This window comes from Rhodamnia argentea, chromosome 3, assembly GCF_020921035.1.
Source record: "Rhodamnia argentea isolate NSW1041297 chromosome 3, ASM2092103v1, whole genome shotgun sequence".
Lineage (NCBI taxonomy): Eukaryota > Viridiplantae > Streptophyta > Magnoliopsida > Myrtales > Myrtaceae > Rhodamnia > Rhodamnia argentea.
In genome coordinates this window covers 7,265,589-7,293,212 of record NC_063152.1, presented here as the reverse complement: position 1 = coordinate 7,293,212, position 27,624 = coordinate 7,265,589, and the positions used below count along the sequence as shown (strand labels likewise).

At 39.0% G+C, this 27,624-nt stretch overlaps 2 protein-coding genes and 1 pseudogene across 2 annotated transcripts in view; 1 reads left to right on the top strand and 2 right to left on the bottom strand.

The window, feature by feature from the left end:
* LOC115732760 (disease resistance protein Roq1-like) overlaps positions 1-2,498 on the bottom strand; it is a 38,806-nt gene extending 36,308 nt beyond the window's left edge. Inside the window, exon 1 of the mRNA XM_048275468.1 lies at positions 1,581-2,498. Coding sequence (XP_048131425.1) covers positions 1,581-2,498 — 918 coding nt within the window. The remainder of the gene's footprint in view (positions 1-1,580) is intronic.
* Positions 2,499-10,126: 7,628 nt separating this feature from the next.
* On the top strand, positions 10,127-13,788 carry LOC125314009 (annotated as a pseudogene).
* Positions 13,789-18,767: 4,979 nt separating this feature from the next.
* LOC125314008 (putative adenylate cyclase regulatory protein) lies at positions 18,768-21,521 on the bottom strand. The gene is made up of 2 exons (XM_048275467.1): positions 21,311-21,521; positions 18,768-20,932 (listed from the first exon to the last, which is right to left on the bottom strand). Exons 1-2 carry the CDS (start codon positions 21,519-21,521, stop codon positions 18,768-18,770), a joined length of 2,376 nt encoding a protein of 791 aa, XP_048131424.1.
* Between the last annotated feature and the right edge of the window lie 6,103 nt (positions 21,522-27,624).

Below are 27,624 nucleotides of genomic sequence, written 5' to 3'. Positions count from 1 at the left end.
ATTATTTTTCTTTTCTCTCTCCCTTTTTCCCTTCTTCTTCTTCCTCTTGCTGGTCATGGGATTGGCGGCCGGTGAGACGCGAGGGTCGGCGGCGAGGCCAAGCTCCCCTAGCAATGGCAAGGATGATGCCAAGCAATTTAAACCGAGAATAGGAAAAACTAACGGCGGATGTCACTTTTATCCCATGAACGAAAACATGAGTTTGAAAGGTAATGTTATTTTCGGCCCATATGCAAAAGGCTGTGCTTCTTTTTTATGATACTATGGATGAAGAGTGAAATGGATTCATGCAAAAATACTGAAGTAACTATATGAAAAAATGTACCTCTTCTAGATTCTGCAAAGACCCCATGCTTTCTGGAAGTTTTCCTCCCAATTTTACGCAATTCAAAGCATTTAATTCTCGGAGATTTCTCGGCCTTCCAATACCGTCGGGTAATTCTTCTATACCACTGGATGCAATATTTAGAATTTCTAGATTCTGCAAAGATCCTATGCTTTCCGGTAATGCAGAAAGTTTTGGAGTGTTTTGTAGAAGGAGTTGCTGCGGCGCCTTTAATTCACCTATTTCTTCCGGAAGCTTCGTGAGGTTCTCACAGCCCCTCAACTCCAAGCGAACGAGGTCCTTCATGTCTCCAATCGAAGAGTCAACTTGCTGCAGTCTCCGACAACCATTGAGGATCGGAACCTCCAACTTCTTAAAAACCGAGAGGAATTTCGTAGTTTCCAAGGATTCACAAAAGAAAAGGTCGAGAAATTTGAGCTTCTCTGCCATCCGGTGAAACAAATAATTTTATGCTTTTAAGGGGTTAGTCTAGAGTGAGTATGATACACAAGAAAGCAAAATAAAAAAAATAAAATAAAATAAAAGACACGTTCTCACCTTGAAAGAACTCCATCCTTCCCATCCTTCATTTATCTTGCCACATCGCAATTCCAGCACAACTAATTCAGTTGCGTGAAAATTGTTCACTTCAAAATTCGTGGGGCGGTTTTCCCATCGAAGCCATTTTAACTCCTCAACCGAGTCCTTAAAGTCACCGGTGAGTTGTGCCCCCTTCATCATGTGAAGGAATCTTAGCCTTGTCAACTTCTTGAATTGTTCACCCGAGTAAATGTTGTCATCTCGCTCAACTATTTTGTCGAAGCCTTTTGAGCTGCCTTCACTCGGATCAATGGCCTCAATTTTTCCTGTTCCCTATATGCAAAGATTCAATGTCCATTAATACTATATCCAATTAAAGTATTCTAGAATTACCAAAACAGTCTTAAATCTATTTCAATTGTGCTAATTCGGACCTAAACTTTTTTTTTTCTTTTTCCGCTTGAGTTTATGATTCTATGATTTATCGTTAGTCAAGTTATTCACCGCATTTATCAAAGACGTAAGTGACGCAAATGTAGAAATTCATGATCTTAACACTACAATACTTACTCAAAGAGAGCAACCTCCCTACTTTCTAATCTCGTCAATGAAACATTCAAGTTGCAATAATAGTAGAGCAAGCGCTAAGCGGTGGACCAACATTACTCTAACAATCGAACATGGACTAAGTACGAAGAAGACACGAAACGGTTACCTTATTTTTTTTTAGCACTTTTTCGACTTCCTCAAAGTCCCATAACCTGCTACGGTTACGAGGCTCCCGCCGGTTTTCTTCGCGGACTATTTCCCTACCGAGATCTCTTAGTTGGTCATGCATTCGGAACTTATGATCATCTCCAACTTTTATCAATGACATGGATCTCAATACTTCAATTCCCTCGTCGGGGAAAAAGCCACAGGCGTCCCACATGTAGGATACGGTTCTTCTATTAAAGCCAATGAAAAAACAAGCAATATCCAAAAATATTTGCTGTTGTTCATATTCTAATACTTCATAACTTATCCATAACTTTTTTTGCACTTCCTTATGAGGCACTTTTTTTAACTTGTCTATTGTACTTCGCGAATGCGCCGGCTCTCGTTTGCACAATAATGAGCCTAAAACCTCAAGGGTTAAGGGAAGCCCTCCGGTGGTGGATACAACTACTTGGGTGAGGTCATCAAAATCCCTTGGAGGAGAGTCCCTTTGGAATGCATGTTTGCTAAACAGAATCAAAGATTGATATTTATCCATTTCTTTATGCTCATAGGCGTAGTCCACCCCAAATTTTTGAAGAATCCTCTCATCTCTGGTGGTAATAATGACCATACTTCCCGAAAAAAACCAATCACGATTACCAGCTAAACGCTTCAATTGAACATCATCATCCACGTCATCAAGAAGAAGGAGGACCTTTTTACCTTTAAAGTTGGAAGAGATGTACTTAGCCCCTTCATCCTCATTTTGGGCTTTGCGCTTCAATATATCATAGATTAATTGATTTTGTACGTAATGTGCGCCATTACGCTTCCATGATTCCCTTATATCGGCAATGAAGCTACGATTCTCGAATCGATCGGTAAGCTTGTTGTAGATGGCTTTGGCAAGAGTAGTCTTACCAATGCCTCCCATTCCGTGGATACCAACAAATAGGGTGGCATGAGATTTTTGAGTATCCACAAATTCCATAATCTCCTTCACATGACGATCAATTCCGACCAAATTCTCAGAAATATCCAACTCAAACTTTTTCTTCGGTTCGCTCAATACTTTTCCGACAATCAATTTCACCAAGTCCGCTTCGGACCTGTTAAATGTGACAAGAGTTCGATTATGTGGCAACAGTAATTTTATGTTGTTTATCAAATGAGAACACAACAATAAATAAATCTGCGGATTGATTGAAAAACTTTAAAAATCATTTTTGTCACACCTCCGGATATTGGTGGTTGCTTCACATGGCGTGCCCAATCCCACTGTTGCTCCAGAATAATTTATTAAGCCAGAATAAACTTGAGGGTATGAGTTACGAATATTAAATACTCTAACTATTATGGATTTGAGTGAAATTTTGAACTTGTTGTTTGTTAAAGATAAGAGGGATGACGTGGAGGTGACTTTGAAAATTTGTAGGGCGTTTGAATAAGCAAAGACAAGTTATAACTTTTGATACAAGATGATTTCGGGTCTTGCCATACCAATTAGAAAAGTTGTTCGGAGTCCGATACTGCGAACTACCGTAATTGCAATTGAGAGGCTTTCTCCTTGTTTGCCCACTTCTACACGCTTGCAAGTTCCTACTCGTGCTGTGAATTTTAGTATATTCTAAATTTGTGTTCTTATCAGTTTTCATTGCAAGTGTCTATTATCGGTTTTATACGGAAGGAGAAGAGTAATTTTTACCCAAAATAAGAACATTGCTTCAATATATGCAGGTGCATGATATAGAAATTACTTGTTGAAGATAGGAAAATTAATTGAAAATGATTTAAACAAACATATGAAAAAAAAAAAAAACAACCTGTTATTTCCTTTTTTATATTTACCATCACCATATATCACCAATGGAACAATATTAATGACTCAATGAATGTAACTTAGGAAGATAAAGAGTTATGGCTGTGACAATTAACATGCACGGTATACGATGTTATGAGCTTTAAATAAAAAAATCACCAATGAGTTGTACTATTAATCTAGAATAAACGCGGAAATTAGAAAAGTGTGTGATGAGGATAAACAAGCCAAAAAAAAAAAAAATTGGCACAATGTTACAAAATCTTTAGATGTAAAAGTAAAAGTTTATTCAAAAAATCTTTTTTCCAATGGGATCATGATAACAAAATCTATGATTCTCCAAAGAAAAAAGGAGGATAACTTATGGAAAATTTTACCCATCAGCTTCGTATCCACTCAAGGTGCTGACTTCGAGGAGTGCTTTCTTCCAATTCTCCAAAGTCGTTGGATCGAAACCCCTCTTAAGCAAACGCGTCTCACGCTTAAGAAATGCATCTCCAAAACTTCCCCTCTGATGTCCTACGTCAGATGGTTTCACTTTGTAGAATATAGGCAAGACCATCTGCCCGTTGTTATTCTTGCGCTCCATTATCTGAACCAGTTCATCCAGGCACCAACTACTTGTACCATAACTCTCGGAGAAAATGGGGATCAAGACCTTGCTGTTCGTGATGGCTTCCATGAGCACTGGTCTGATGTCCTGCCCTTGACAGAGCTCGTCATCGTCTCTGAAAGTGTCGATTCCGGCGTTGAGGAGACCGTGGTAGAGGTGATCAGTGAAGCCGTATCGAGTATCTCGGCCTCTGAAGCTCAAGAACACCTCATAGCGGTTTCCAGTAGCCGCGGTCAACGAACTAGATGCACTGTTGTTAGTTTCTGTCGGAGATGAACTAGATGCGCCGTTACTAATTCCTGTCGGAGACGAACTAGATCCACCAGATTTAGCTTCTGTCGGAGACGAACTAAATCCACAGGAATTAGTTGCCGTCGGACGCGAAGTAGATGCACCATTATTAGTTTCCATCGGAGACGAAGTAGATCCACCGTCATTAGTTTCTGTCGGCAACGAACTAGATCCATCAGAATTAGCTTCTGTCGGCGGAGTCATCGAACCAGGTGCGCCTGTATCAGCATCTTCTTTTTTTCTACGCGCACGAGCTTTCTTCTTATTGAGAACATCTTCTTTTTTTCTACGCGCACGAGCTTTGTTCTCATTGAGAACATAAAATGCAAGCCCGGTGCGACGAAGCATTTTGGCTTTGCTCAGACTCTGGCCTTGATTTTCGCTTTTAAATCAGACGGAGGAAAAAGCCCAGAATGCCTCTCTCAGGAAACAGGGAATGCCTTGTTGTTGCCAATTCTCTCTCCCTGTGGGTTGATTTGTATAATGGGAACCAGTTGGCAAAGAGAATCTTGTACCCATAAGTCAACCACGCGTTTAGAGTCGTTGCCTTCATGTGGTGGAAGTTTCACTGCACATGTGAGCAAGTTTCGATGGCATTATTAAATAAAAATAAAACTTTTGAATAAAAAAACAATTTCTGTTATTATCCGTAGACAAGTGGTCATAATTCATAAATACATACAGTTGCTGCGTCGTTGAACTTTCCTGCACTTTTTTAAATTTATTTTCCACCAGAAAATGTATTTTTTTGAATATATTTAAAGCTCGTGATGCCAGGATGAGCACAACCTCCCGCAATATCTATGTTAACTTGATTGACTATGTGAGTAACCCGGGGATCTATAGCTTTCTTAGTAGTATGGAATATAATAAACCTTAGTAGCTTGATATTTCGACTCCTATAATAAACTTTACTTTTAAGACTTTCAGTACGCCTTTCTCTGTATTAAATTAGTATAGTTTATAATTGAGAACATACTGAAATAACTTTCGATGATATGTAAATTTTTACATATATTGGCCTATTTTTTTTCTTGTAAATGAATACAATTGGCATATCTAAATATATAATAGAAAATAGACAGCGACTTGCAATGCATCCGAATAAGAAACACGCTCATACATCGACCACAGATATTTTTCTGCTTGTTTAAGTTCTTTTCTAGGTAGACTTTGTAACTCCATGACAACTCTTTATTACTGTGTTTGGACAAAATGATAATATGGAAGAGGACAAACTCACATGTACGAGATTACATGGTGTCTACGTGCACAAACCTTCCACTTTTGATCATCATATTCTTTTGAATGTTCGATTTCATTCCTTATAATTTGTTTTAGAGACAAAACTAGTCAAAAACATCTCCATTAAATTGATTAAAATTTTTTGACCCCATAACAAATTAAGTTCATTTCCATAGATAATCCAAATCAAGCATATATTTGTGTGCCCTTTTTTCGGTTCATAACGTGGATTGGTTTCTCATTTATATTTTACGAGCATCTTCTTGGACAATGTTTAACAGATTGAAACATAATAAATTAGGGTAATTATAGCACACAATACCGATGTAAAGAAATATTTCCTAAAGCGGTCTTATTCACCTGTCGTGTGATGGTTGGTAATAGAGTGTATAGTTAAAGTCATAAAATCAAAAGTGGATAAACCACATCTTGCTTAAGCACAAATTAGAAGATGAGATGCACTCTCATTCTTTTTCATCTATAAAGACTTTCCAAAACAAATCTAAACAATGGAGAGCATCTTTCTAATCAAGCTGGACAAAAAAATATTTGTACATTTATATTTGATAATCCTCTTGACCCCTCCCTCAAGTTAATGCGTTGTTATCTGGGAATAAATTCAATTTTCCGAGGAAATATGGAAAAAAATAATGAAGAAACACACGAAAAATACGTGGTGCTTCGGGCCCAAATAGGGCCGTGTGAAGCTTTCTTCTTATTGAGAAAATAGAACGCCAGCCCGGAGAGAAGGATCAGTGCCATGAGCACGGCGAAAGACTACCCAAAAATGGGATGATGCATTTCGTCTTTGCTCTGATCTGCCTTTGATTATGGCTCTCAAGTCTTACAGAGAAAAGAACCAGAATGCCTCTCAGGAAACAGGAAATGCCTTCTTGTTACCTATTCTCTGGTGGTTTGATTTATATAAGTCAAGCTTGTTAAGTAATTCATTCACGTGGAACCGCGACCACGTGGGGTAGGAGTCGGTGCCCTTCACGCGGCTGAAATCTTAATGCCCAAGAGAATCCAAGGATGACAGACGAGGCCTGTCAAAATTTCAATACACATAAAAAGGTGGATTATAGGGAAGATGAAAAGTGGACTAGGATGTCCTTTGGGGAATGCATCTGGACAAGAAACATTAAATTATAATTTTATATCGAGTAAGAATCAGTAAACACATGCTGATGCGCCGATCACTGTTATTTATTTAAAGGATTGCAGAAGAATCAGTAAGCACATGCTGAACACATCTATGCTCAATACCTTTGCCTTTCCTCGTGTTTAATTTTTTTACCAGGTAGACTTTTTTAACTTCACGATAATTCTTTCTAGTTGCTTCCTCGACCTTTGCACATTTTTTTTTATCTCCCCCGCTCCAGATCCTTGATCTTTCCGTTGTGGTCACTGCTTCACTCACATGCTTGTACAACCCCAACCTGAAAATCACCTGCGAGCTCGTGAGAGATGGATGCATCGTACTGTTATTATGAAACTATCATGCCCATGCCTGTTACAAGATAAATTTGTGACTGTGTAGACAAAAAACGACAAACTGGAATAGTACAAGCTCACGTGTACAAGCTTACTTGGTGCCTACATGCACAAATCTTGTAAGAAAGGACGCTCACAATTTTAATCCTTGTAAATTTATTTTAGCAAATTAAGTTCATTTCCTTAGATAATCCATATCAAACACATAAAGCAATCTTATTCGCTCTTCGTGTGTGATGGTTAATAAGAGAGTGAAATGTTAAATTCCTCAAAATGAAAAGTGGATAAACCACATATTGCTTGAGTACTAATTAATTGATTGGTCAATAATAAGGATGTGGCTGCAAGTCTCAAGATATCAAAAGATAAGATGCACTCTCATTCATTTCGAGCTATAGCAACTCTTACAAACATATCTAAATAATGGAGAGCATATTTCTGGTCAACTTGGACAAGTAGTATTGGTACGCTTATCTTTGATTAAATAATTCTTCTTGACCTCGCCCTCAAGTCAATGCGCTGCTTGTCTAAGAAAATGCTCAATTTTCTAGGGAAATTAGGACTAGAGATTGATATTAATTTTTTTCATGAGAAGGTTCGGTGACTTTAGCCAAACACAATACCTATCAATATAAAAGGCCTAATTCTCTGAAAAAAATAAAAATATTTCAACTTTAGGTTTAATTTCAATTCTATGTCAAATTTTTTTTTTCTTGAAAAAAAAAAACATAGTAACTTTGGGTCAAGTCTCAAATTTGCCCAAAGTGAATTTTGTCTAAAAAAACACCTCAATTGTAGGTCTTGCCCTAAATCTACCTGCCTAGCCCTCCATAAAAAAATCATTGTAAATCGTCCCTAGTTTTTTCAAATTTTTGATTAAAAAAAGATTTTCTTTTGAAGACAATTTTTCGTATCGTCCGGTTAATGTATATTTTCAATTGACATAGAAATGCCACGTTAACCAACTTTGAGTGGTTTTGCTTGCAACTCAAATTATACCTAAGCATATTAACATTGTTATTCAACATGGTTGGTGCACGCTATGAAGCACCGACCGGTCAAGGGAGGTGCTGTGTTGGTGTTGGACACGGACACGCATTCGGCATGCTCCAACACACGATCAACACACCGGGCGCATGCGAGTCGGTGAGGAAGGGGGGCAAGGATGGCGCAGATCTGGAGGGCGTAGATCGGGGGATAGAGGGAGGAGTTGTCTGCATCTTGGGCCATGAGACGGATGAGGGAGAGAGCCGACGACGCGCGGTGAGCACTGGAGCAGAGAACAGGCTTCGGTTGTGCCGGAGCAGAGCGCCGCAGGACAAAGCAAGAGAGCGCCGGAAGAGAGATGACACAGCCAAAATCATGGTGGTTGTCATTCCCTTTCGCGGGACAGATAGGAAGGAGATAGAGCTGAGGCAGAGATTTTTACAAAAAGTAAATGAAGGGGAGGGTGGGAGAAGAGAGGAAAGAGTGTGTGTTCTGTCTAGTGTTACCGTGCAGTGCACATTGCTAGTGCAAGGGGTGGGCTCACCCCGGTCGGCCGAGCGTGCGAGAGAACGTGTCCGGTCTAGTCTGTCGAATGTCTAGACTCTAGTTCAAATTACAGGTGTACCTCGGGCAGGAAATTTATTCTTCATTTTTGTAAAAAATCATAGAAATAATAATTATATATTTAATATATAACATGTCTCAACGTGTCGAATGAACTTCAGTAAAAAGGTTTATATCAAGAATTGAGTGAGAGGTTAAAAAATCAATGCATTAATTACTTCATCTTACAATACAAAGAAGGTTATTCTGATATTCACTTGTAACAATGCAAGCTAAAAGAATTATCAATGCTATTTATGTACCAACAATCCAAACTCAAATATCAATACTTGAAATTATGGAGTGTGAAACAAGAAAGGAAAGAGCGTGCTAAATTATCACTTCAAATTCAAGAGCATAACTGCACTGTTCTCTAAAGCTAATCAACTCTAGCTCGGACGTTAGACTACTTTGCCTATAATGCATCTAAACTAAACGGAATCAGACATGAATGTAATATATCAACCTATAGCTATTTACCACTCTAATAGGTGTACTAGGCATATTTACCGCGTTAACTGTCGTGACACTAACATATTCGGCGTATCAATGTATACACAACTGTCGATCATTAGCTTGACGCAATAAAGTTGACATCCGTTAAAAAAAATCATCATCTTATTGGATTCGACGCAAAATTGTTTGATGACCGAAAAGCAATGCCATGACTTCACGTTTTAATGTTAATGGTACTTGTAATTCTTCATACGCATGCTATTTAGTTCTGAAATTATTGCTTTAAGTTGGTATTTACGCTGTACATTTTTTCTAGGTAGCACCGACATCAATACGTGACACGTGGCACGACACGACATACCAACACATCATTTTTACATAAATAGAGAATTTTAATACATTGGGACACGTTATATATTAAACATATATTTTGATATGTACATGATAAATTATCATTTCTATACTTATTACAATCAAACTAACTTAATTCAAATACACAAAAAAATAAATAATAAAAGAGAGCCAAAAAATGAATTTACACTATAAATATTAATTCAGTGTTAGTTAATACGAGTCATTGTTTGGAATTAATAAATTTAAGGGAAAGTATCACAAAAAACCTTAAATTTAACCCATTGCGACACATTTACCCTGAAATTTTTTTGTGACATTAAAAATCCCAAACTATACCTATTACGACACATTTATCCTAACTTTTTTTTGTGACACTAAAAACCTTAAATTTGTATCTTGTGACACATTTACCCTCTTTTATTAAAAGTGACAGTTAAAAACCTAACATGAATCCAAGATGGCACAACATTAAAAAGAAGAAAAAGGAAAAGTCACTATTCATTGTCTTCGACCCCGCAAGGTCCTTGGGCGATGGTCTGTTGCGACCCACTTCCGTTTGGACTTCCGACGGCGCTCATCGTCCCTTGCTTGACCACATCTAATAGATCTGGTCATGGTGGCGGCAAGCTTTGAGGTCTGATTCAGGGAAAAAAAAAATGAGATGTTATTGTTCATTTTGTTGATTGGGAAAAGATGAGCCATGGACAGGCAAGAGGTGCATCGTCAGGGAAAGGTCGAAGAGAAGAAGCATAGCCTGGAGGGACTTCCGCTAAAGGACAGCCTTTACCTGCAGTACAAGGACTTGAAGCACCAGAAGCTTTGGGGCTGCGGCGCTCAGCGACTCAGGGCCAACAGGAGCCCAAGTGTAGGGCTTGCCCATTCCCTCGCAAAGCAGATGAAATTCACAAACCCTTATGCCGGCTTCGAGCTCGAGTGGCCATGGCGGCTGTGAACTTCGCAGCCAGATCCACCCACGAAGCTAGTGGCCGCCGTGGACAGATTTGGTGGGAGGTCAAGCAAGGGTCGACCAACGCTGCTGGGAGGTTTAGGCAGTGAATAGCGACGCCGAGCACCGGAGAAGCTTTGGTCGACTGATCGCAAGGTTGAAGATGATGAACAGTGAATTAGATTTTTTTCTTCTATTTTAGTTTTTAATTGTTAATCTTTTATTGACGTGGCACTTGACGTGGCACTTACATGACGTTAACGTGGCGCCACATCAAATTTTTAATGGCCATTTTTAACAGAATCCTATCATAGAGAGGGAAAATGTGTCACAATAATACAAGTTTATGATTTTTAGTCTACTTATGGTAACGTTTCAGAAAACGAAAAAGTGTTTCTAGTCACGCGTATGGTAAAAAAGTGTTCTCAAAGTGTTTTTGGAATATTTTGGGTACAAAACCAAGTATGGTAAAAAAGCATTCCCAAAGTGTTCCTAAGAACACTTTTAAGAAATAAAAACACTTTTGAAGTAAAAAAAAAAAACTTACTTCTCTGTTCCCGAAACACTTTTTAGAAATATATTTGAAACACTTTTAGAAATAATTAGGAGCACTTTTGTTCTTGAACACACATCTTGAATATTTTTATAGTTGATCTCTTCTATGTTGTAATTTGATAAATTACGCAAAAATTACTCATATATATTGATCTAAGTAAATGATATTTAATTTGATTTAATAAGTTAAAAAGATAAATATATCTTAATTTTAATATATATATAATCTCCTCAATTAAATGAAAAAAATAGGGGTAGAATTTTTTTATAATTATCAAGCATGTTTTTATTTTTATAAATTATTATTGAGAGTAGAAAAAAAAATATCTCATTTCAAAAGTTGTTCCGAAAATAGAAAAGTTAACCCACTCAGTCTCACTCTCATTGACTTTTCTCTCTGCCCTTTTCTGCTTTGTTCTCTCTTTCTCTTCCCTACCACGCTCTGTTTTCATCGGAGAGAGACCACTGAACACCAGCCCAACTTCTCTCCACCTTCGCGGAACTTTCCGCCCTCACCGCCCTCCTCTCCACCACCATCGCCTCGCGGATCTGGCCCAGTGCGACCCAAACTGAAATTCCTTTTTTGCCCCCCTCTCGTTTACTTTGGGGGTAAATAGGTTACCAAAGGCACAGCAAATCTCAGATTCTTTGCTTCCTTTTGTCTCTCGCTCTCATTTCATCAATCACTTGCCGACTTCGAATCGAGAGAGCAGGGAACAGCAATTAAATCGAGCCCAAGGTAACTCTCTCGTTCATCTGGTTTGTGATTGTGATTATCACGAGCGTTGGGAATGCGTAATCTTTTTTTGGTCCTCCTGAATTGAAAGCGCAAGACAGTGTTGGGTGTCGAGCGTGGATGCTGGCCATCGTGCGATTCTGGGAATTTCGACTTGATTTGATAAGCTTTTTGACCCTGGACTTCTTCGCTATTGTGATTAGAAGTAGGCGATGGCTAGGCTCAATCACACCCTAGAAAAGCGCAGGACAGTCTCGTGTACTCTCTCCGAGATTGCTATCGTGTCTGGCATTGATGCATGAGTTGATATGAAGCTTTTGTAATCCATCGATTTCTTTTGCTTTTTGGGTTGAATGTTTCAATACTGTTACGGCTGTTTAGGAGTTGCAAACTTCGTAATCTGTCTCTCTGTCTCAACCTCACAGTTTTAAGCGGGAGTTAATTCGCGGTGAAGCAATGTTTTCAGGGACCATTTGCGATGACTTTTTTCTGGCACTTACAATTTTTGCTACAAGAAATACACATTGCGGCATTTGCAAATGCCACTATCAAATGCCTCTAAAGATAGAGCTTTTGCAGGCATTTTTGGATGTCTTTAGCAGAATTTGCAGCAATTAGTAGTAAAGCTTTTCTCAACATCACTTTGAACTTCATTTTTTCCCTTTTGCCTGTAAGAATTCTACTGGCTTTTACGAATGCCGGCAAATCACTTAATGAGTGTTGGCAAAAGTTGTTCCTGTTGTTGTGTGGTCATCATGGGCATTGTGTCCAAAATATGCAGCCGTGTCAAGATAGTATTCTATGGATTATCTGCCATATCCTAGACATGAACTAAGTCCATGTAAGAAAAATCTTTTGAGATATTTTATGCTTTGAGAAAGAGATACTCCATTTGCGATTTTTTGACTAATAAGCACTGCAGATGTTGTTCTCCGATGTATCAATGGAGAATGGTGTCGTGTATTAACACCAAACATTGTTACAGATACCTACTGTGCACCAAAGAATGCAATTAATGGCATTTTCTTAGTTGGAATTTTATTTGAAGCTTTAATGAGCTGTTTTGAAAAATGACAAAGCGAAGGAAACTTGTTCATCGTTCTCTGTTTTTCAGCGGTAATTGTTGCCAAGTTGTGGATAGGTTCTTCGATTCTGCTTTCTAAGTTTGTAATTTAAAGTGAGAATATCACTCTGTGAACAAAGGAGTCTATAGAACTGCTTCTTTTTCCTCTCTGTATTGAGTACGTACATACTCTTTTAGCCTCATTAGCAAGTTCTCCTCCTTCTCCCCTCTTGTTTTTATCTTTTGCGAACAGACTCACTAGGAAGTAACTGATATCGCATTTGCATTAATATTACCTTCATAGAAGAAGGCAGAAAAGGGAATTGCATTTATCTTTTGCTTTATGATTTAGAGCTCAGCAGATTTGGCCACTACAAGCCTGTGCTAGGTGGCTTGCTTAGATAGAGAAATGCTATGTGTCTTATGTGTGATTTCCCGTTAATAACATGGTGGAGCTTCTAAATGCGTTCCATGTTCTTTTCTCTGACTCTATGAATTCTAATTCTCTCCTTGTCGATGTGAATGAAGTTGGTGTAAACAGAAGCCTCATCTCAGGAAATGCAGATTGGGGTCCCACTAAATGAAGCACGTAATCTTCAAGTTCGTAAACTAGAGATCCCCCACAAAAGCAAAGGGTTTGTAGAGCTACTGCAGCAACTGATAGTTTGCGATGCTATCTCCGATGAGGATTTCCAAAAGCGGTTCCAAGAGCTCAGCTCTCTCGGCGATGACCATAGAGGATACTGATTGTGGAAAGATAGTCGCTATTGGAAGTGTGTTCATTGAAAAGAAGTTTATAAGGAACTGCAGCAAGGTTGGCCATATTGAAGACGCGGCCGTTGATTGTGATTCTAGGGGGATGCGGTTAGGAAAGAAGGTTCTTTCTTTTCTCACCGATCATGCCCAATCCGTGGGTTGCTACACGGTGATTTTTTACTACAGCAATGAGAATAAAGCATTCTATGATAAGCAGAAAGAAATTCAGATGGTTAAGTATTTTATCTAAGAAATTACCAAATTTGTTCAATTATAAGGAAGCAATTCGTGTCTAACCCCATTTTAAGTTCATTTTTCATTAATCTCTCCCCAGAGTTTCAATTGAGATGAGTAAGTTCAACAGATTTTGCATTTTCTCTACTGTGAATTTGGATACTTGGATGCCCCTTCTAAGTTCATCCGGTCGTTCACACCACCTTGCCTTTTGTGTTGATCATGAATATTAATTCAATTGGTTATCGAGTGCGACCATTGATTCCACGAGGAATGCTCTAGTTAATGACAAGGAATGAGACAAACTATTGGGCATCTGTTTTCAAAAACCAAGTTGGTAGTTAGATTCCAATATTGCATTTTTTATGAGGAAAAATATGATGTAATTAGTCTTTGAATTTTTAGTTTGTTCGGTGTAGTCCATGAACTATTGCTAAATTTCCAATTTAGTTCTTCCATCTGCTTAAATGACAAATCAAACATCATTTAATGATATTGATTATTGTATGTCAAGTCGGATGTGTGAAAACAATTACGCAGACTTAAATCAATGACTACAGTCCTTTTAAAATAATGAGACACTATCTAATGACGCATGTTCTATAATGTACATTATCATAATATGAATTCGATTATCATATGCAGAAATGAAAATTTATGTGAACAATCCACCCGATATCTATTTTTTGTCCACCGTTCAAATTTAACGAATTAGAAGCCACGTGAGAAGACTTCATTAAATTTGAATTAACGAAATAGCGGCATTGAACATTTTCATATAACTTAGGGTTTAGATTGAACATCTATCAATAGGTCAATGATCATATTAACCAATTAAAAAGTCCAAGGATGAGATTGTATATTGAGATAAAGTTCATTTGTATCATTTTTCTTTTCGTGAGAGCCGATTCTTTGTTACAAAGCTTAAAGCAACACTAACGGAGCTTCAATATCCCAAATAGAATTATAGAAGCACAATCTCAAATGCACATCAATTAGACTCTAGCGACCTCGTTCGTGACACTAGAAACATTTTCAACTTTGGTTCCAACAGCAACCTTGTTGGGCCTTCGATTGGAGAAAACAACGAACAATTTAGACTCGGTAACAATACACTGAAATTTGAGTCACAACAACGTTGGGCCTTCGAATCTGGACCGGAAAGCCGCTGCCCCTTTTCCTTTTCTTGTGCGTTCTTCTCCGGGAACGCTTTCTCTGTACTCTTCACTCCACGAACAGCCCCTCTTTCTTTTTCTTTTTTCGACTTTTTCGTCTTTTTTGGTTTTCTTTTTATGTTATGTTAGCTGAACCCCACAAACCTCCGTCATTCTAACAGCAAAAATCAACACCGATAGGATCTCAACCTCGGACCGAATAGCTTCCACTTTAACATGAAGATTCAAACCCGAATCACAAACAACTCTTTTTGAATAAAGACTCCAATACACACTACAAGTGTCAACTACGATGTTGACTTAAGATACAACCGTCCGATTAGTTGGCCATTATATCAAACGAGTTGGCTGGACTTTCGGTGTTTCAGAAACATCTTAACTTAATGTTCATTCAGCAAGCTTGCTGTTTGCATTGCATCATGCGGCTTTTGAGCAATTCAGAATATTTCCCAAGAGAGATCGCAGAAGAACACATTCTGATGATAAAGGATTCTTGCCGGGTGAATTTCTTGTTGAGAAGTAACGCAGGGTAACATTGCTGCCACAAGATGAAAACTTACTTCTACATCATGCGGTGAAACTGTACCATGTTCAAATCCCCGGACAACAATCTCGCCACCGGGACGAGCCAGCATAATGATGTTGTACACTTACCTGGAGTAGATTAGAATAATTATGAGAAACCGGTATTGACGACACAATGAATGTGCCAAGAAAACAACAGAGAGATAAAAAGCATGAATAATTTTTTCACCGCAAAATTAATAAGAGGGAAGATAGCTAACGCACGATAACGAGAAAATGTTAATAAAAATTTGTTAAGTGAGGCAAAGCGTCACAACAGTACAATACAACCGAGAGGGATATCGGTCACTTGATATGGGATTTATTTGGGCTAGTAGTGTCACGTAAAGTGACAGGAATCTACAACTTTATGGCAGCCTCCAATCCATTATCACAATCCCAAAATGAATCTTGTTGTTCCGCTTTGGAACCTCGAGGTGGAGTGGATTCGGGCAAGGATCATGAGTGTACTAGTATCTACAACTTAGGATCTCAACAGAAACCATTCAAAGGTTGGCTCAAGAATTATAGTGCACTCAACAACATGTTCTCCAAATCCAGAAGATCATATGATGCGTGAAGCATTCGGATGTTTACGGAGAAAAGATGCTTGCTCTCTAAATTGGTCTCTAAATTTTTCCAGCGAGAATAGTTATCAAGAAGCGCCATGGCTACGCATCTAATCCAAAGTCCTTACGAATTTGAATTACCAAGAGATAGAATCATATAAGAACTTGACATACTTGGATGCGGCTCCCACTACACTCCTAGTTTACGTGCTTTCTCTAATCCCCGACTCCATCCCTCTCGACCAGATTATCATACAAGTATGCGGCATTGCTTGAGATATCCTATTAACAAGTAAGTTAAACTCCCACCGGCGAACTTGATTAATCAAAATGATGCATTGCAATGGCCCTCTGTAATCAGAAGAAGATAAATTAACTTCAAGTAGTGCAAAATGCGAGAAACTTTCCAGCCTATACTCTGCAATCTAGTGTACATTAAATATCTCATTGTTGGGAACTCTCAATCAGTAAAAAAGAGGAAGAAGAGGAGCCGAGGCGAGAATTACATTGTGTAGAAATCCAAGGAAACTATATAGATGCCTGACAGTGTCGAGATGTTGTTCTCACGGGTCTAAACCCACCAACTCCAAGTGGGCATCAAGCATTTCTGCAACCGATATAGCTAGTCTATCTAGAATACATGACATCCCCTCCAATTCAAGTTCTTTATTTTCATGGGCATTTTAACCGGTGTACACGGAAGGGAAACAAGATGGCAATACAGCAGCATGATACACTTCCGGTTGGTCTAGGTATTTGTCGATTAAGTTAGGGAACTCCTTAGTTGTTCTCATTTAGACTTTCAAGCACTTCACCTTTATATTTGTCCAATTATCCATCAAACACAAATCGATCTAGATTGGCAATTACAGTGGTTTCTCTTGGGAGAAGGAAGCGTAGCACATTTAGGAAGAGTGAAAGAAGTAAAACGAGATAAGGCCAATGACTCAAAGAGTGCACCAAGCCATTGTTGAAGGAACAAACACGCTGAATTAAAAAGAGAACTTCCTCTAGTCGAAGCAAGTACCGGGAGAGACTTTCTCGTTTCAAAGAAATTACCGGGAGAGATTGTCTACGGCCTCTGCCAATTGAAGTCATGAAGCACACGTACGGGTCCTCTGTGACCATCACCAACAAATCCTTCTCCGGATTCCAGCCCGCGATCTTCACCCGCCAACAAGAAATCAAGCAAACTTCACAAAACCGAGTCAGAACAATTGAGACGACTGCCCATTAGGTCGCAAAAGAATGCCGAACAGGAGACGAACCCGAGAAGCCGGCGGTTTATTGAACCGAAGCGGGAACGGAAGCACACGCTACGGTCCTTCGTCGGTACTCGAAAACCCGGAGGAAAGCTCAAGGCTAGACTTCCCCCAAGTCCGAGAGTAGCATGAATAAAACTACGGAAGAGGAACATGTGGGAGAGATAATAAGGAAGATAGAGACTTCATTACGGGAGCGGAGGCGGACATCTCCCGCTCTGCAAAGCTTCTGCTAAATATAAGTAGGGCAAATGTGAGATGACAACATGCAAATATCCTTTACCATTCCAAGGATGCATTGTCGGGCATTGGAGAAGTTCAAGAAACATCGAGCTCCTCATACTTTGATGATTTTTTTTTCTTTTAGAAAAGCCTTGCGAAAGCTCTCTTGCATATTTCAGCATCAACATCAACCATGGCCGGTGAGTCGGATGAAATCAATCCAGCAACTAACATCAACGCACTCCTAATAACACTCCGAAGTTTAGGGATCCCTGTCTGTCAAACTCGATATTCTTTTTGAACCGTACGGGTCCAACTAATGGGACACCCAACATCATCAACCACAGAAGCTTTGAGGAAGTTAGTATAGTGAATTCAACTCAAGTTGCTTGCTCTTGTGGGATATAGTTTGATTCTTTCCTTGTCATCATTTGCCATTCATGTATTAGAAATAATGCAAGACAGTTTTCAAACGGCATATAGGATAAAGTTTCCTCGGGAAACTTATGGAAATGCTTCCTGTGTTTTTCTTTTCAGCAAGTAAATGAACTAACAAGTGCTTATGTACGATATAAGGGAAGTACAATCAATCATGTCAAACCACATTCTAGTTAATGTCTTGCTTGGCTCAAATGTTCGGGCATCTCACAGATGGCTATACCAACTCTACAAACATCAAGATGCGATCTTTTGGTAATCTATTATTTGCCTTGGACTTTTAGGTATATCCCGGATCCAAAACAAATGAACATGGATTCAAACAAGGACCGCCATATAGGGTCCTCCATTTAGTATTTCTCAACCTATACAATGACCTTTGGCATGCTATCAAATGCCCGTATACATCGGTTTTAATAAGATTTTCCAGAAATCCAGAAACAATCAAACGCTAGGAATAGTTATTTTTCTGCATAGGATGAAGGATCTTACCCAAAGTCTAAAGACATATGATGTGCTTAGAAAGCCTTTTCATCTATTTCCGTTCTTGGCATGATAAGAAGAATCATTTTGCCAAAGCACACATTAACTTCCATGAACATCTCCCCCAGATTCTTTGAATTCAAGTAACAAAAATAATGATAACACTATCCACCAGGAAATGATTATGAGAAGATGATAAATCTTGAAAGAAATTGCAAATGACAATTGGGCGGTAGATCTCAAAAGAGCAAGGGTAACTCACCCGTTTTATGTACCTTTGTTAGAAAATGTGGATCATCTCCCTTATCTTGGCTCATCCGAGTTCGTCCGAATAAAGTCTATCCAAATTCTATCCCCCCAAGGGCCCTAACAGAAAAAGATGGCTTTCTCTCGTAATTTTGATAAAGCTGCCTTCCAGACAATTCCGGAATTGTTTTAAGTGACTTGCATCCGAAAATATCCATTTCCGCTAGCTGCTCCGGTTTCTCGAGCCCTCGAATCTCGGTCAATTTCTCGCAATCTCGCACAATCGGACTCATCAAGCGGGTACATGATGACAAATCCGGTAGGATCTCAATCGAGGAACATCCCGAGATAGTAATACGTTCTAGAGATATTGACTCCTCAAGCCCCGGGATCTCTCGAAGTTCATGACAGTTTGACAGGAACAATTCTCGCAAATCACGAAAACTTGACAAGTTCGGTAATTTTGCTAAGGACTTGCATTCATCAATCCATAAAATTTTGCGGGATGAGAATCTCTCTAGGCTCTGTATGTCTTGAAGCTTGTCACACCCGTTGATAGTCAAACTTTTCAAGGAGTCAAAGCAACATAAGTTTGGTAGCCTTTCAAGCGAAGTCCAACAAGAGAGTTTCAACGCTTCCAAGAACTCCAAACAACCAAGGCCTCGAATTTCGACTAAGCTTTTGCAATATTCAGCATTTAAGTTCTTCGGACTATTGGATTTTGGAAGGTTCAATCTTTCAATTGAAGTGCACCAGGAGATATTCAACTCTTCCAAGAACTGTAACTCATCGAGGCCTTGAATTTCGACTAAGCTTTCGCAAAAGCTAGCATCTAAGTTCTTCAGACTATTGGATTTTGGAAGGTTCAATCTTTCAATTGAAGTGCACCAGGAGATATTCAACTCTTCCAAGAACGGTAACTCATCGAGGCCTTGAATTTCGACTAAGCTTTCGCAAAAGCTAGCATCTAAGTTCTTCGGACTATTGAAATGTGGAAGGTTCAATCTTTCAATTGAAGTGCAACAAGAGATATGCAACTCTCCCAAGAATTGTAACCCATCGAGGCCTCGAATTTCGACTAAGCTTTCGCAACCATCAGCATTTAAGTTCTTCGGACTATCGGAATTTGGAAGGTCCAATCTTTCAATTGAAGTGCAAGAAGAGATATTCAACTCTTCCAAGAATCGTAACCCATCGAGGCCTCGAATTTCGACTAAGCTTTCGCAACCATCAGCATTTAAGTTCTCCAGGACTATCGAATTTGGAAGGTCCAATCTTTCAATTGAAGTGCAACAAGAGATATGCAACTCTCCCAAGAACTGTGACCCATCGAGGCCTCGAATTTCGACTAAGCTTTCGCAATAGTCGAACGTAAGTACTTCGAGACTATTAGATTTTGGAAGGTTCAGCCTTTCAATTGAAGCGCACCCGGAGATATCTAGCCATCCCAAAAACTCCAGCCTATCGAGGTCTTGAATTTCGGCTAATTTTGCGCAGTTTATAGCATCTAACATATTCATAATCCCGGATTTTGGAAGGTCCAGCCTTTCAATTGAAGCGCATCCGGTGATATCTAGATGTTCCAAAAACTCTAACCTATCGAGGCCTTGAATTTCGGCTAAGTTTGCGCAATCTTTAACGTGCACTTCATACGGACCCTCGGACTTTGAAAGCTCCAACCGTTCAACCGAATTGCGGGACTCAACGGTCAAGGATCCCAAATATTTCAATTTATCAAGACCTCGAACTTCAAGTAAATTCCAGCAACGATCGACAGATAATGTCCTTAGATGGATAAACTGTGAAACGTCCAGTATTTCAATAGATTCACATTCACAGACTTCCAAGATTTCCAACTTGAAGGGAGTGTTTAGGGATTGTGGCAATTCCGATTCTTCAACACCCGTCGGTTGGGAGCATTCAGAATTCTTTAGTGGTGTTGATGGAAGCTCCTGGATGCACTCGATGAATTCACAGCAAGTGACTTTTAGCTCCTTGAGACGGGTTAGGTGGGAGAGTGAAGGCAATTTGCGACTTTGACGGGTGACTCCCAAATATGTTAAGGTGGAAGGAAGGTCCGCGAGAGATTGGAGCTTCTTGCAGCCACTAACATCAAGGCGTTGTAGGGATGAAAGATTGCACATGCTTTCTCTCCTTTCCCCTTTCGGATTCTCGCAACTCGAAGCACGCAACTCTCGGAGCTTTCTCGGCCTCCCAATACCTCCGGGCAATTCTTCTATACCGGTTCCAGAAATATCTAGAATTTCTAGATTCTCCAAAGACCATATGCTTTACGGAAGTTTTCCTCCGCATCCACCAACATGTAATTCTCGGAGATTTCTCGGCCTCCCAATATCGTTGGGTAATTCTTCTATACTAGTGCGAGAAATATTTAGAATTTCTAGTTTCTCCAAAGACCCTATGCTTTCCGGAAGTTTTCCTCCCAATTTTGCGCATTCAAGGCGATGTAATTCTCGGAGATTTGTCGGCCTCCCGATATCATTGGGTAATTCTTTTATACCACTTTTCGCAATATTTAGAATTTCTAGATTTTGCAAAGATCCTATGCTTTCTGGTAATGCAGAAAGTTCCGGAGTGTATTTTAGAAGGAGTTGCCCCGGTTTTTTTAATTTACCTATTTCTTCCGGAAGCGTCATGAGTTTCCAACGGTAGCTCAAGTCCAAGCGAACGAGGTCCTTCATGTCTCCAATCGAAGAGTCAACTTGCTGCAGGCTTGTACAATAATTGAGGATCAAAACCTCTAAATTCTTAAAAGGCGAGAGGAAGTCCGTATTTTCCAAGGATCCACAACATGTTAGGTCGAGAAATTTGAGCTTCTTTGCCATCCGGTAAAAAGAAATGGTTGTCAAGAAGGGTGATTATGATTAAAATAAAAAAACATAAAAGGGAAAAGAAGAAGAAGAAAAAGACTTGCTCTTACCACGAAAGAATTCCACCCTTGCCATCTCTCATTTATCCCGCTACTTGACAAATCCAGCACAACTAATTCATTTGCGTGAAGATTTTTTACGTCAAAATTCGCGGGACGGTTTTGCCAACGAAGCCATTTTAACCCCTCAACCAAGTCCTTAAAATCACCAGTGAGATGTGCCCCCATCGTCATGTGAAGAAATCTTAGACTTGTCAACTTCTTGAATTGTTCATCTGTGTAAATGTCGTCATCCGAGCCGCCTCTACTCGGATCAATTGCCTCGATCTCTTCCGTTCCCTATAAGCAAGAACCAATGTTCATTAATACTATTATATCCGACTAAGGTAATCTAATATCATTCGGTTCACATTGCTATTGACGTGCATTAATGTGTTGAAGAGACTAGAAATGTGAAGATGTGATTTTCGTTTAACGCCAAAAAACAATATTTCTAAAGGCTAACAAAGTGAAGTATGTCAACTTCCATTTTGAAATTTGGCCATAAGCATTCGGATCTTAAAAAGAGTTGTGATTGGAATGGCTCATATAGCAAATACTTGTAATCTTCTTCTTTCTGGTATTGTAGCTCCACTAGCTTATCACTTAGGACATGCGTGTCCAATGCACGCAATTTAATCAAATTACAATGTGCAAAATCGAAATTTGATTTGATGAATTTTATAATAGAAATAGGGTAATTTCCTTCTGTAAATTTCATATTAACTGTGTATATTACTCGACCGTGCTACTTAAGAGATTACTAAAAAAATAACATATACTCTTACTTTGCATTGAAGTATTAACTAATAACAAGAAACCGATGACAATATTAATATCTACCACTTCTTATTTAATCATAAATTTTAGTTTTTAATGTGATAAAATCATAATCATAAATAACTGAATTACTTAAGTATCACAAATACTAAATGAAGGACCAACATTACTCTTACAGTAGAACATGGACTAAGAGAAGAAAAGTAGATAAATGTTTACCTTATTTTTCTTTAGCACATTTAAGGCCTCCTTGGATTTCCATAACCTACTATGATGCCAAGGCTGTTGCTCGTATTTCTCGCGAACGATCATCCTACCTAGATCTCTCAAATGGTCATGCATTACGAGCTTATGATCATTTTCGATTTTTATTAATGACATAAATCTCAATTCTTCAATATTGACCCTTGGGTAAAATTCACGGGCCTCCCACATATATGATGCGATTCTCTTGTCGATGCCAATGAAAAAGCAAGCGATATCCAAAAATATCTGTTTTTGTCCATCATCTAATGCTTCGTAACTTATTCTTAACCTTTCTTGCACTTCCTTACGAGGGATTTTTTTTAACTTCTTTATCATATCTCCCCATTACGTTGACTCTTTTCCGTAGAATAATGAACCAAAAACCTCAAGGCATAAGGGAAGCCCTCCGGTGATCGATACAACTTCATGAGTGAGGTCCCCAAATTCCTTCGGAGGAGAGTCCATTCGAAACGCATGTTTGCTAAACGGAATCAAGGATTGAGCGGAATCCATTTCCTTAAGGTCATACTTGTAGTCCACCTCAACGCGTTTCAAAATCCCCTTGTCTCTAGTGGTAATAATGATTCTACTTCTCGAAGAAAACAAATCATGCTTACCAGTCAAACACTTCACCCGACCAACATTATCCACATCATCAAGGACAACGAGCACCTCTTTATCTCTAAGCCTGGAGGAGATAATATTAGTCCCTTCATTCTCATCACGAACTCCAATATCTTGCTGCAATATATCACCGATTAACTTTTTCTGTAAGTGATGAACGCCTTGCTTCCATGATTCCCTTACATCAGCAATGAAGCTACGATGCTCAAATTGATTGGAGAGCTTGTTGTAGATGGCTTTAGCAAGAGTAGTCTTACCAATGCCTCCCATTCCGTGGATGCCAACAAATAGGGTGGCCTGAGGTTTGCTATCTAAAAATTCCGTAACCTTCTTCACATGATTTTCAATTCCAACCAAATTCTCAGAAATAACCAACTCATTTTTTTTATGCGGTTCTGTCCACACTCTTTGCACAACCAACTTCACTAACTCTACTTCGGACACATCACAGTCAAATGTGACAAGAGATCAAACAAGTGGCAACAATTTTATATTGTTAATCTATTGAGAACACAACTATAATCAATCTGCGTATAGATCGAAAAACTTCATGAATCGTCGTCGTCACACCTCCGTATGATCTTAAATGCTAAGACTAAAGTGGGAAATGCTGGTAGTTGCTTCAGATGGCGTGCCCTTTTCCACTATTACTCTGACATAATTTATTAAGGTAGAAGAAATTTGAGGGCATCGATTATGAATCTTGAATATTGTATATATTATGGATTAGTAGCAAATTTGAAATTTGTTGTTTGTTAACGATATTAGGGATGACGTGGACATGACTTCTAAAATTTTCTAGCGTGTTTGAATAAGCAAAAATCCAATAAGCCAACCCAGTATGGAAGTCAGCCATAACTTATTGATGCAAGAGGATTTCAGGCCCTATAATACGAATCTGAAAACTAAAAGTCATACAGAGGGTGACTTTGTGAACTAGCTGAATCCAACCGAGGGCATTTCTCTTTGTTTGTGCAATTCTACACGCTTGCAAGTTTCTACTAGTGTCTTGAATTTAGTATCATTTTAGATTGGTGTTCTTATATTTTTTTCAATTTCCCTAGGGATGATAGCAAGTTGTACTTTATTTTCCTTTTGAGTATCTATGTTCTGTGATTTCAATTGATCTAACATCGATTTTATATGGAAGTAGAAGAATAATTTTTACCCAAGATAAGAACATTGGTTCAATAAATGCCGGTGTATGAGATAAAAATTGCTTGTTGAAGATAGGAAATGCATTGAAAATTTCTTAAACAAATATACAATATTTTTTCTTTTTTTGTATTTGCCAACATCATGCATAACCATTTCCTTCGTAAAATAATTTTCATAGATTGAAAAGTTTGTGATGAAGATCAATGTAGCACACACTATAAACATGAAAGAAGGATGGCACGATGTTACAAAATCTTTGGATATAAAAGTAAATATTCACTAAAAAAATCTTATAATTCAAGCGAATGGGTCATTATATATAATGAAGGAGGTGAGAATCAGAACAACCAGTAAACACCCACACACATTAAAAGAAAGTAGAGAATGTCTTGGTGAAAAATTTTACCCATGGACTTCGTATCCTTTCACATTGCTGACTTCAAGGAGTGCTTGCTTCCATTTCTCCAAATTCGCCAGGTCTTGAGAAGACCTCTCCCGCAAACGCCCCTCACGCTCATGAAATAATTTTCCAAAACTTCCGGTCTGATATCCCACGTCAGATGGTTTCACTTTGTAGAATATAGGCAACACTACCTGCCCGTTATGATTCCTGCGCTCCATTATCTCAACCAGTTCATCCAAGCACCAACTGCTCGTACCATAACTCTCGGACAAAATGGGGATCAGGATCTTACTGTTCGTGATGGCTTCCGTAAGCTTTGGTCTGATGTCCTCGCCTTGACAGAGCTCGTCATCATCTCTGAAAGCACAAATTCCGACACGACGGAGCCCATCGTAGAAGTGATCGGCGAAGCCATGCCGAGTATCCGGGCCTCTGAAGCTCAAGAACACCTCGTAGCAGTTTCCAGGAGACGCGTTTAACGAATTTGATGTACCATCGTTAGTTTCTGTCTGAGACGAACCAGATGCGCCTTTGTTTATTTCTGCCGGAGATGAACTAGATCCACCAGATTTAGTTTCCACAGGAGACGGACTAAATCCACCGGAATTAGTTGCCGTCGGAGGCGAATTATTAGTTTCTGTTGGAGACGAAGTAGATGCCCCAGAATTAGTTTCTGTCGGAGACGAACTAAATCCACCGGAATTAGTTGCCGTCGGACGCGAAGTAGATGCACCATTATTAGTTTCCATCGGAGACGAAGTAGATCCACCGTCATTAATTTCTGTCGGCAACGAACTAGATCCATCAGAATTAGCTTCTGTCGGCGGAGTCATCGAACCAGGTGCGCCAGTATCAGCATCTTCTTTTTTTCTACGCGCACGAGCTTTCTTCTTATTGAGAACATCTTCTTTTTTTCTACGCGCACGAGCTTTCTTCTTATTGAGAACATCTTCTTTTTTTCTACGCGCAACATAAAATGCAAGCCCGGTGCGACGAAGCATTTCGGCTTTGCTTCGACTCTGGCCTTGATTTTCGCTTTCAAATCTGACGGGGAGAACAGAACCAGAATGCCTCTCTCAGGAAACAGGAAATGGCCTTGTTGTTGCCAATTCTCTCTCCCTGTGGGTTGATTTGTATAATGGGAACCAGTTGGCAAAGAGTTTCACTGCACATGTGAGCAAGTTTGGATGGCATTATTAAATAAAAAATAAAAACTTTTGAATAAAAAACAATTTCTGTTATTATCCGTAGAAAACTGGTCATAATTGATAAATACATACAGTTGCTGCGCCGTTTAACTTTCCTGCATTTTCTTAAATTTATTTTCCATCAGAAAATGTATTTTTTTGAATATATTTAAAGCTCTTGATGCCACAATGAGGACATCCTCCCGCAATATCTATGTCAACTTGATTGACTATATGAGTAACCGGGGAATCTATAGTTTTCTTAGTAGTAGGGAATATAGTAAACTCTAGTAGCTTGATATCTCGATTCCTGTAGTCTATATTGTACTTTTAAGACTTTCGGTGCGTCTTTCTCTCTATTAAATTAGTATAGTCTATAATAGAGAACATACTGAAATAACTTTCGGTGATACATAAATTTCTACATATATTGGCCTATTTTTTTGCTTGTAAATTGGTAGATCTAAATATATAATAGGAAATGGACAGCAACTTGCAATGCATCCGGACAAGAAAAACGTTGATGCCAATTCCCACTCCATGTGAGTTGATTTGGATAATGGGAACCAGCTGGCGAAGAGAATCTTGAATCTTGTACCTATAAGTCAACCACGCGTTTAGGGTCGTTGCCTTCATGTGTAGTACTAGTAGCTGTAGTAGCTCTGTAGCTGCACCTCAGCGATTGCAAGAGATCTTCTCCGGTCCTCACCCCCCACCACGCCCCCACCCCTCTCTCTCTCTCTCTCTTCACTGCTTCCAATAATCAATTAGCTTTCCTTAAAAAAAATTAATAATTAGAACTTTTAATTAACTGAACCAATAAATAATCTCTTTCAGGTGAGCGTAGCAGAGCCTGAGCCTCGCGACGTGACTATCTTTTTAATTTACGTGCCTCTTTGCTGGATTCGTTGCCGTATTTAGTAGGTATCACTTATATGGATGTTTTTCTAAAATGATGGACTTTCGTTTCGGACATTTTCGAACGGCGTATTGAACCGGAGTCGAACTGAGTAAACGAATCGAATGAATGCGAGTGTGAGAGGGACGGGACGAGGGGGATGAGATGAGAGGGACCCGCTTCTGCTTGGGACAAGCAACTAAATATATTGGATCATTGATTAAGCCACGGATGTGCACGTAGAGGAGGTTCAAATATCAATATTTGTGTACGACGCCTACTTTTGTACAAGCAACTAAATTTCTGTTATTATTCGTAGACAATGAGTCATAATTGATAAATACATACAGATTCTGTTATTATCCATAGACAAGGAGTCATAATTGATAAATACATACGATTGCTGCGCCGTTTAACTTTCCTGCACTTATTTAAATTTATTTTCCATCGGAAAATGTATTTTTTTGAATATATTTAAAGCTCTTGATGCCACAATGAGGACATCCTTCCGCAATATCTATGTTAACTTGATTGACTATGTGAATAATCGGAGGATCTATAGTTTTCTTAGTAGTAGGGAATATAATAAATCCTAGTAGTTTAGATAGCTCGACTCCTGCAGTCTATATTGTACTTTTAAGACTTTCGGTACACCTTTCTCTCTATTAAATTAGTATAGTCTATAATGGAGAACATACTGAAATAACTTTCGGTGATACGTAAA

What these genes read in the sequence shown, in the direction of transcription:
- LOC125314008 (XM_048275467.1), bottom strand. Translation starts at nt 21,521, where the DNA reads ATGGCAAAGAAGCTCAAATTTCTCGACCTAACATGTTGTGGATCCTTG. An exon ending in GACGCTTCCGGAAGAAATAG is followed by an intron (nt 20,933 to 21,310) that starts GTAAATTAAAAA and finishes TAGAAATTCTAG; the next exon opens with ATATTTCTGGAACCGGTATA.